The 11,428-nt window shown below is 41.6% G+C and overlaps 1 protein-coding gene across 1 annotated transcript in view; it reads right to left on the reverse strand.

Moving 5' to 3' along the window:
- tmeff2a (transmembrane protein with EGF-like and two follistatin-like domains 2a) overlaps window positions 1-11,195 on the reverse strand; it is an 86,180-nt gene extending 74,985 nt beyond the window's left edge. The window contains exons 1-2 of the mRNA XM_026376824.1: window positions 10,463-11,195; window positions 1,384-1,493 (exon numbers count right to left, since the gene is read on the reverse strand). Coding sequence (XP_026232609.1) covers window positions 1,384-1,493; window positions 10,463-10,652 — 300 coding nt within the window. The 5' untranslated portion in view covers window positions 10,653-11,195. The remainder of the gene's footprint in view (window positions 1-1,383; window positions 1,494-10,462) is intronic.
- Between the last annotated feature and the right edge of the window lie 233 nt (window positions 11,196-11,428).

The following is an 11,428-nucleotide window of genomic DNA, read 5'->3' on the forward strand; positions in this document are numbered from 1 at the left end:
AATATGGAGCAATTAAAAATATTGTTTAACCTTTCAACTCATCCTATGTTTCCAGTACCATGTTATATTAACGTGTGTTTCGTTGTACTGTATAGCCATTCATTTTTTTCTTCAAGAGCACTTTAAACGTCTGTCAATGTCAATGTGAGTGTGTAGCATCTGAATTATTTGACAATTTTAAGAAGACACAACAACATATGGTATAAGATGTGTTCAGATCAAAATAACTGTCTTAAAAAAAGCTGTTTTTCATGCCTGTACTGTGTTATTAATTTAAAGTGCAATTCCCAGCCAATTCAAAGTGCTGTAGCAACAGTTGTAATATTTCTCAGGCCTTCAATTGAACATATAGTGGGCCTTGCCACTCAAACTGTACTGTAATTCCCTTTGACACCTGTCAAACTTTACTATTCTTTGCAATGCTCAGAATTTTTTTATGAAATAAACCAGCCACCTGTTTCAGAAAGAGATAGCTAACAGCAGGTTTCACCTATTAAACCAACAACCATAATTTTGTGAGCTGAGCTTTCACTGGCAGGTTTTATTAGTTGTAGCTCGCTAGATAAAGTAATGAATTCACTGAAACGTGCCACCTCTCGCTCACTCGTTCATATTGTTAAGTACAGTATGTGTTCACAGAGAACACATTTTTAGGATATCCAGTGCTTGTTAAATCTCATAAATCAATAACATTACTAATGTTGCCTCAGTTTTCTGAAGTGTAAACATCAAATACCCAATCCAGTGGGCCAAACACTACGAGAAATCTGCTAACATTAGTTTACACTCTGGTAGCATCCAGGGCTTTGTTCCAGTGGATGTGCTAGTCATTACCAGCTTTTTACATTACCTGTAACCACCCAAACAAATATGTAATTGATATTATCAGACAACTCCATCCATTGCAACTTGTCCAGCACATATAATAGCCACTTGCCGACAAATTGTCCTCATTCCTTTTCCTACCAAGTTCACTTGGTAGAGAACGGATCAATCAATGCAGAAATAACAGATAGAGAGTGTAAGAACTTGAAGGTATGTATGACAAGTACGTATTGTATTGTTTCCCAAAGAGATTAATGAAGTACTCACCATTAATATTTATTTTATGTGTGGCTACTAGCTATTAGCTGTTACGTGGAAAGGAAGACAGAATTTCAATACTTTTTGTTCTGTCTTTTTGCCTTTTTGATTTTAAGGCCATATAAAAGACACTACCCTTCAAACATTTTAAGTGTTGCTCATTTCCTTAACATGTAGAAAAAGCCCAGTCTTGACTGGCTGTTACTAAGCTATTAATGGAAGATAACTGCTGGTCAATTAGATGGTCAATTAAAAACAAACACATTTAAAAAAAACAAAAACATTACATCTTGATCTTACCTTGAAATCACAAATGCACGTCACCAAGTTCCCAATTCTTAGACACTCCCCATCAAACTTGCACGTGTTGGTGTCGCACAAGAACAGGTCTGTGTCCCGGTCTTCAAAACCTGGAGGACCAAAGCCAACAAGAGACGTCAGTGACTAAGTGTTTCCCTGTTCTGCCCTCAAGCAACTCTGAGCACTGAGCACCATTCAGGGTCACTCATAATGAGGGTCTGCCATTAGTCATGGCTCCCATAGCACGATGAACTCTTTGATCACACACTGTGTACTTTGAAAAGACAATGCTAGTACACATCCTTGTCCTTTGCTGCCAAAATGATAAAATACATTTAAACATCACTAGTCTCTGGGATCTAGCAGAAGAACGAACAAAAACCGTTACCTTATTTAGTGGTGGAGAGAACTGTCTATTAGGGAAAACCAAATTTTCCCTAGTTATTTAATAAATATCACATCTGGTAATTTTGGAGGCCATAGCATTTGATTAATTTCATGCCAGTATGGAAACATCTGTTATCATTATATTTCTCCACTGATTTATTCAGGTTTTTCCTTTAACATTTGTTTGTGTGCAATGAGGACGAGTCCCGGGGCGTTGTCCTGGAGAAGCAAACCTTGCATATGATCCGATTCAGGCTGCGTTAGGGATCTCAAATGTCTGCAACAAAGCATCCTGAATCAAATCAAAGAGTCACATGGGCACGGGGCTGTAGACTGAGCTCAGGGCTATTAGTCTACCTGAACTGATTATTACAAAAAGCATCCCCATGTACAAGTAAGCTTTTGCATTACTAAGTACATAGGTTTAAAGTCCATCCTAGTGGTGCCGTTCTACCATACAGTATAATCTTGTTATTAAGGTAAAGTAAAAATGAATATGGTGTTGTTGTTGTATGAATAAATACATTGAAGATTTCTAGTGAAAAGGTTGAACTTGAAATTATACTAATGATAACTGTAATCTGTATTATCCTTAAGAGTGAAGCTGTCCCCATTAAAATGAAGTGAAAAAATGTGGTTATTGTACTGTTAAATTCACTGTGTTTATTGTGTGTATTTGTAGAACGTAGCATAAAAATCCAACATAAGCATCTATAAAGACACTAAGAAAGTCTGTCTGATGACTGATATACCTTTTATTGGCTTCTCACAGCATGCTAGCATGACACCTGAAATGAATCCACCCTGCTCTGCAGAACCCTCATCCTCCCCTGATATTATCTGCCATGCTCCATTTTGCTCTACCCAGTACATCAGGTAGTCCTTGTTGTAAAATTGCAATAAATGGGAATGCTCCAAAACTTTCTCATCAAGCACATTTGATTGTTTTGTTTGTTTGTTTGTTTATTGGATTTTGATATCCATCATCCTTGTTGATAATACTAAAATGAACTGTCACATTTTAATGATGGTCTAAAATCCATGTTCATGTACTAAACTGAACTGAACTGAACTGAACTACAAAAAGGCATATATGTAATTATCAGGCCTTCTTTTAGACTCTAATTTGAACATATACACGCGCTCAGGCTACAGTCCTTGCCTTTGGCTGAAGTGCACTTTTACACAACAAAGAAACAGGCTGTGGATGCTGAAAACTTGAAGCGACACGCTTGATGACATCAATTCTAAAAACTGTGAGTATTGATGACAAAAAAAAAAAAAGCATATCCACATATATCCATATCAACAACAAGCAATTACTTCACTGCAGCACGAGAAAGCAGAGAACAGTGCGGACTGATCAGATTACTGGATATAAATGTTAAGCACCACTTGTAAATGTGACCTTAACTGAGACGTGAGATAAAGTTTGCCTTGATTCGTGGCTTTGTAGCAGCTTTGGGGCTCTGTATTTTTAAACATTTGTAAGCCGTTTAATGAAGCAATAAATAAGACAAATACTGTAAAGGTCTGGAATGCGTGGTTTAATTTTAAGATCCTAATCTTTGATGTCGAAAGATTAACAGTGTGAGGATTGTTTATTTATCTCAGTTCATGTTTTACGGCCATATGGGAAAGTCTTTTATATAGAAATCAATGCGTGCAATGTACTGCACCTATGTGAGTCAGATCAAGTGGGTACACATAGGGCAGACTAATGGTGGATCCATTGTAAACATATAAACCCTATACTGTTTTTTTATGTGTATGTCTAACAAAAAATGCATCTGTTCTTTAATATGATGAGATACAGCTGGTGCAAATGTCTCTTATGAGTAAAATACATTTCTGATTATTTGTATTAGTTTTTATTCAACTGCACGAATCCAGTGTGAACGGAAACCTCACAACTGAAGGCTCTATGGAAAGCACAAATGTCAAATTCAGTTTGCTGATAATTCTCATGGAGCAGGTAAGATGTCACTGTCAGGCTCAAGGATGTCGTCTTGTTCAGCTCTTACCAGACTCCGTCTCAGCATATATGTTTCACTTACGCTTGGTCGAGGTTTTAACATCGTGTTAAGATTCACATACAGGGGCCTCCACCAATCATTCAACTGACTTTAAAGTGTTACTGTATGAGTAATAATCATTTCCAGAAATCCAAAAGAACACCTTTATATTTTAACCTCCCGGATTGTTCCAGATGGTACTGATAAAAAATATCACAATTGCTGTACTCATATAAAAGATTTAATGAAACTCAAAATGAACCCCATGAAGAGCCTGGCTTTTGCTCCTGGAGAAATGTTTACAGGCAACAGAGAAACGTTGTGTCACCAATTAAAAAACAAAAACAAAGAATCATGCACAGTGCTTTCAGTTTTGGACTCTCTACCATCCATATTACAAGACAGACATTTTCCAATGCTATTTTCCACTCATAGACATGCCATTCTAATAGACACTCAGCACCTTCTGCAACTTAACTGTAATCAACCAATGCCCGTTTCCACTTCCAACAGCCATTTTTGGCATGGAGGAACCTAACTGGCAATGATACCCCATGGAAGGGAAGCCCATGCTAAGTCGAACCTGCTATTTGCCAGGGTCCTGGATGACTATAAAGTGCAAGCACTCTGTGCAAATATACAATCATCGAGCCAAGAACAGTGACATGAGAGGTCTCGACGCTTGAAGTGCGCGGATGGAACAAAGCCCTTAGCCTGAAGAGGGCCATATGAGGCAATCTGGAAGGCCACAAAAAAAAAAAAAGAAAGAAAGAAAAGAAAAGAAAATTGGCACCCAGTCAACTGGCATGTTAATAATACTCAATGGAGAGAGGCGTTGTTATAATGACAATCACACTACTGGCTCGTGTATACAAATGATTAGAAACTATCAGGTCTTTAAAGGCCAGCTGCTGGACTTTTTAGAAAATGTTTATTTTTTATGAAATAAATCCAAGCTACCAATCTGATAGTTTGATATTTTAGCTCTGAAATGAAAAGAAAAAGTCAGAACGCTGTGGCAGATGGGAAACCTCAGCAGGCAACAGGCAGGAACACAAACAATACTTGTAAACAATAAATTAGAATTATAACTTTTACAGGGATGCAAGTCACATCCGCTTAAAAGTACAGTATATAAGAGAATAAATGTCCCACATAATCACTCTGCACAGTTTTACATCTACTTTTCTATCACATATCAGGCGTTACCACAACTAATGACAGTACCACTACTGATACTAATACTGGCAAAAGTAATGTTCCAAAACATAAACTAACCTTCAAGGATGTAAGCAGAAGTCTGTGGCCACCCCTGGCTAAAGTTTGGTCACCCTAACACAAAAGAATATTTTATTTCTGTCATTTTTAGTTTCTAGTAGAACCTCTGGTAGAACCATTTCTCAATTGCTGTGGTTTCACTGGGGACACTTTTAAACAGCACACAGTGTTGGCTGTAGTGCCCCTCCTCTACCCACTCTGCTCGGAATTCACCTGCTGCAAAACCAAGGTCACAGAAATGAGTTTGGTGTTGATTAGCAACTATACTAAAGTACTGACTACAGGTCGTAAAGTCGAGTTTCCTGATGCTCGTCACTGTATCTGTCTGTATGTATAGGTGTCATACAGTCCATAATCACAGAGTTTGTATCCTCTCGGAGTATGACAGCAGCTAGATGAGTAAGGTTGGCATGTTGTATCAAGGTCTCTATGATCAAACTGCATAGACACATGGACAATGAACTGAGTCTTAAAGCCAGGACAGGAAATGTCATATGGAAATTAACCAGCCTTGGATTTAATAAGGCTATAATAAAAGAAAAAGTTGCATTAGGCATAATTATTACTATAAAAAATAATTTGGGGAATGAGGAAACATGTCATAGTGCCATACAAAATAAATAAAAATGAATTCCAAATGCTCATAGCTAGATATATGTGAAGTCTGTATTTGTGCTGTTTGATAACTCAGCTCTGATGGAATCATTTTATATATTCTAGTTTTTTTTTAATTGACAAGAAATATATTCACATCATAGAAAGACTTTGGTAGTTATTAACTTGCAGTATGTTTTCATTGTTTTTATGTCCTTGTCTGTTGCGTGCTCTTTAAGATCTTCCACTCTTACAGTCTTCCTGGAGATGTTAATGGGTGCTGGTTGATACGGCCTCTGTGCACAGCCCAGGCTGCACTGTGTCATAGGCCAGGAAAACTTACACTTCCTGCTCCTGTCCTGCCGAACCAGGAGGAGATTACAGTGAACTGAATAATTAACGAAAACAAGCTGGCAAACATCAAATATTGAAAAGGTAATGTTTATATGCTAACGATTAAGATGGCAAGCAAAGCACTTACTTGTCTAAAAGAGAGCGCTTGTCAGCCAAATGCATCTCCTCCTACCTATCTGGAATTTCACAACACTAAGAACGAGGAGTCCTTTCCTCCATTTTAAGCATTGTGCTGATCAATATTCAAGTCGACTAAATTAATAATGAAGGCTGAACAACCACAGTGGTGAGACATCCTTTCTTGACCTCTCTCGTGCCTGAGGCCCTTTTTTTTTCTTTCCCTTTGCAACAGGTTTTCAGAGGTTCGTCGCGGAGGGTGGTAGGGTTCAGCCCTCATTATGTCAGTTTATTAAAAAGCCAACGCAAAACTAATACCAGCAAGACTTGAAGGTGTTTCTCTGCATGGCAGCATTAAGTATTTTCAGTTAAAATCTCACTCGGTGCATCAAGGTGTCAGTCAGTAACTTTTCATCTTTTTAATTAGACCTCGCTGCTGTGTTGTTTTCTGCTCCTGTTTCCTGTCAGTGGTTTGTAACCTGCGTGCAAGAGAACAACTTTTGACCTCTCTGTTGACAAATCTTGGAAGCAGATGGCCAATTCTCCTCAGACTACTGGTAATTCACTGCGCTTGATGGGATTTACAAGGAGGCTTTGCATATTCTGTACTTATCCCTGTCACTTCAACTATCAGAGCATCACATGGCCTGTCAGAGTTAACAATAGCTGGGGGGATTCAGTGAAGACGCGATTGTGGTCTCTGCACATAAATTCCCCCACAGGAGATGTAAGGTACAGTATGTTCTGGGGAAAATAAGCTGTGGTTAATATAGAAAAAAAAACTGTAATTATGATTGAGATTAAACTGAAGCAGGGAGGCATTTAGGAAATGATGAATATTCCCATTTTGAGCTTCAATTTGTTTTATAATGTGGGTGAATAACTGGAAAAATGAACTTGTAGCATGAGACATGAATTGTCGGCAAAAGCATGTAAGTGCACCTTTTCAACATATTACAGACATTTATTCAAAATGCTGAAAGTCAAACATCGGAGACGAAAGGTCATCGATGGTTTGACGGTGATAATTAGAGAATGTTGAGTGCACTGTTAACTGAGCTGAGTGGATTTTAAAATCAAACCTATTTTTAAATTAGACTTGGCTTCCCATGGTGACTTACTGAAACATAATGGAGCACCGTCATTTCTGCTCATGTAGACAGATTCATATAAACATTTGGCTTGTTGGAATAAAACAAACTGAGATTGCAACGATCAATATTTGCATATAAACAATAGATCAAATATTTAGTTGATCCATTGCAGATGAAACTGCAGAGAACTATCACTGACCCATTGTTTTAGCTTCTTTTAGCTCTTTGCATTGGACCATAACTTTATTGAGGAGGAGTTGGTGGAGACCAAAGTGAAGCCATTCCAAAGACAGTACTGGAAGAACATTAATCATGTTGCACACCAACATCACTTAAAGTGAACGTTGCTGTTGTTGTTAAAAGTAGTGCAGCTGGGTTACGCAGCCTCCAGTAGGAAGAAATGAATGGACTTTGAGAATGTGTCATTTACTGCAAAAGTGGAAAGTACAAGATTTAAAAATATGATATTTGTAAAATACATTTCAACTTGTAAACTGCGCCTGCAGGGAATGTCAAAAGGTTTTTTTTACCCTAGCTTTAGGTATCTTCACACCACAGTCTTACTTCTACATGAGATGAAAATGAGCATGCAATACTAGTTGGTTCATGATGAGACAGAAATATCAGCTCAGCCTTTTGGTCGTGTTATCAGCAGACAACACAAGTATTTCTAACAATACTAACAACGGTGTGATCATGTTATTATACATTAATGTGCAATACAAGAATCTGAAGCAGCTCCAGTACTTAGTCCTGTACTTTGCTTTCACCAGTTTATCAGCAAATCAAACTGTATTTTGTGGTGGAGGCTGAAATAGTTTCTCTCATTTCCCGTTCTTTTTTGTTTTTTTATGAGAAATGATCACTTTATGTTTTCTATACCTCTGCGTATGCACATTAAGCAGGTAGATACTATCATATAGATACTATAGAGCCATGCTTTTAGTGCAAAGCAGCTTGTAACTTGTTTTTCTACGAGTAAATAAACCTCTACTTCCTCCCCTCCTTATTCTGCCTCAGTGCAGCCTTCAGTGGCAGTTCTTCACGGCCACAGACAGATGGTACCAAACAGAATGACTATCTTTGTCAAACCAAATTTTTTTTTTGTCCTTCTCTTTTATTCTGTGGAACAAAATCTCATTCAAGACTTTTTGAAAGGCAGCAGTGCTGAAACTGGTACCCAGCCGTCGTGACACCACCGCTCGTAATGTGTTTCTTAGCAGTCAAGTGACACTGAAGTCAAACTGTTTCTCAGCCCGTGTTATTCTCCGCGGACTGAAAACTGTCATACAACAGTGCTGCTGTTAAAGTGTGTGATATGCGGGAGGGAGTGGACAGCTAAGCACCGAGCGCCGTGAATTATCATTTGATTATCACTGAAAAAAGGGGCGGGGGGGTTTATCCCTGTCATTGTGGAGCACGCGCCACTTGTTGTGTTCTGTTCATTCTAATTGATGCTGAGTGCATGTGTGTGCATTATGCACAGTATATGCACTTAAGGCTCCTCAAGGCGTGTTGGATAAAAGCCTCCGCCGAAATGCATATGAGAATGTGCACGGAAGTGGGGAGGTAGGCAAGTGTGTAGCCTGTTTGGACAGGGTGTGTACCATTATCGGTCATTACGGGTAAATCATCACCACCATCAGCAGCAGCAGCAGCAGCAGCAGCAGCAGCAGCAGCAGGACAACATGAACCTCCAACACAACGCAATGCTGAATATGTTGTGAGGAGCTGAACGCTGGATACCAGGCAGAATCAGTGCAAATAACACACTGAGAGGTGGTAAATTATCACTTCTATTAGCAATTAGGAAATATTGGGGGTTAAAAAATGTCGCTATGTTTGTAAAACACAACATAATGATGCTGGAAATACTGACATTTAACATCAAGATGTTATAATTAAAAACATCCCCCATGTCATGATGCTTGCCTTTGAATCCAGTCCATTTAATTAACCTATTATCATAATCAGAGACACTTGGAAAACTTTGATATCCAAATGAGCTCCCTACCTTCAGACAGACACTTGTGTTTGTATCACACAGGAGTTAATCTGCTCCTGTCAGCTACCTGCCTCTTCATATGATCTGTCTGTTACAGGCAACATCATGGAAATGTTTCCCCCTTTCTTTTCATCAGCAGCATGTAGAGCTTATTGGTACCCAGTTTCTGGCAGCAAACGGCAGTCATGACTCTGTATTGACGTGTGGCTGTTATGAGCTACAATATCAATACTGCTGCTGCCCATGAGCGTGTGGGATCGGCTTGGAGCCTATTTTAGGGGTTCAGACTTGGACAGGCGACAGGGGAAATATATGGCGGCACAGTCGGCTGATTTACAAAAGGGAGGAGAGGAGCTGGGGCTCTGCAGCCCCGTCCGAGCTCCTTTTATCGCTCTGGGCACCGAGCAGAGAAAACAACTTTACAGCTCGGTGGCCTATAAAAGAAACGACTACATTTATATTTAAAGTAACACTTGGCGAAACAAGCGCCTGTGAAACTCGATTTACAGTTTCTCGATGGCTCTTATTCCACTATTTTGGAGGATTTCACTCCAGTGCTCGAGGTGTAAACGGTAGATGGAACACCAAAGAGCTGACCACAACCACAGAGTTCAAGTTACACAAACACTGCTCCAAGTATTTGGACTTACTGCCAGCGTCTGCAGCCTGGAGCTGACACTGTTTGCATCACTGTTGTGACGCGCACGATCTTATTGTGGCGACACTGTTTCCCGGTCATTTCTTGCCTTGTGTGTCTCGCTATGTGTGTGTAATGATCCTTATTGGCGCTGTTTTCACTTTGGCTCGGATCGAAATCATCGACCCCCCCCCCTCTCTCTCTGCCTGCTAGGTGGTTATCCAGACATGATCGGCGGTGCGTGGCTCGCCTGTCACGCTCCGAGACAAACTCAACCAGGCTAAATGCGCATCAAACAAACCCTCCCCAAACTCTGCATTCTCTCATCATGGGGACTCGCGGTGTCTGCTGCCAAGAAGCTCCACAGCCCAGCACAGCCCAGCACAGCACAGCACAGCACAGCCCATCACCCAGGCACTGACACTGGACACAAACACTCAGCCACCAAACTCAAAACGACGCGTCTCTCACTGGAGCTCTCATGAACTTCTAATGCTGCTCAGTGCTGGTGGTTTGGCTACTTGTCTTACGTGTTTCACAAAGCACAGACACAGCCTGGACACACACTGCAACTCTGTCTTCGCGAAATCACTCTCACCGGAGCAGTTCCAGCCGGTCGGCGTCTGGCAGTCGCTGAGGGAGGAAGGGAAGGCGCGCAGCTGCTCCACAGGTAAAGTGGCGAGAAACGAGACGAGGGTGATCCTGAGCCAACCTCCCGCCGTCCCGCTCCACTGGCGCAGACGCCGGGGCTCCTCGAGCGGTGCCTGCGCCGTCGCGGACGGACCCATGTCTCACTGGCCCCGACGGAACAGGCGAGGTGGGAAAGAGACGCAGACGCGCACCGACAATTCCAATCCCGACAGGTTCAGCGGGGAGCCTAGAGACCGACAGCAGACCATCTTCCGAGCGACACCGTGCGCCCCATGTAGCAGTGCCCCGTGAAGACTGGCCAAATGGGTTCCGCCCGATCCAGGGGAGGCTGCTCCAATAAGAGCCGGACTGGAGGGTGAAACTGCCGGGGACACTGGTGAGCGATGGAGGAGGTGGTGTGGGATGGAGTCGGGTGAGAAAAGTTAGCCAGGCGGGCGGGAAGACTTGAGAAAAGAGGTGGATGCTCAAAGATGAGGCGAAAGGGGAGGAGGAGGGGGGGGAGGAGAGAGATGGGAAAAGAAGAAAAGGGGGTGACACAGAAGGAGCTAATAAAGGTGTAAGACTGAGAGGGTGTAGCCGGAGTATGCCACGGACATGGTTTGGAGGCGACAGCGGCTGTGTAATAGAATCCACGGGTGAAACGAGCAGGTCTCCTGCGCGAGCGGAGCGGAGCGGGTCCTCCCGTTCACTTTGTATGTGCGCTGCGTTCAGGGTCCAAGCGACTTGGTGTTTCTCTCCCTCTCTCTCTCTCTCTCTCTGTCTCTGCCTCTCACCAGCAGCTGGTTATGATCACGTGGAGAATGATGCGAAGAGGGAGGGGAGGAGGGGGGGGGGGGGGTGCTCCGGAGCAATAAATGGACCATCTTACTGGTGGCAAAAGAGAGGCGGACGTAATGAGAGAAATGAAACAAGA

This window comes from Anabas testudineus, chromosome 21 (assembly GCF_900324465.2).
Source record: "Anabas testudineus chromosome 21, fAnaTes1.2, whole genome shotgun sequence".
Classification (NCBI taxonomy): domain Eukaryota; kingdom Metazoa; phylum Chordata; class Actinopteri; order Anabantiformes; family Anabantidae; genus Anabas; species Anabas testudineus.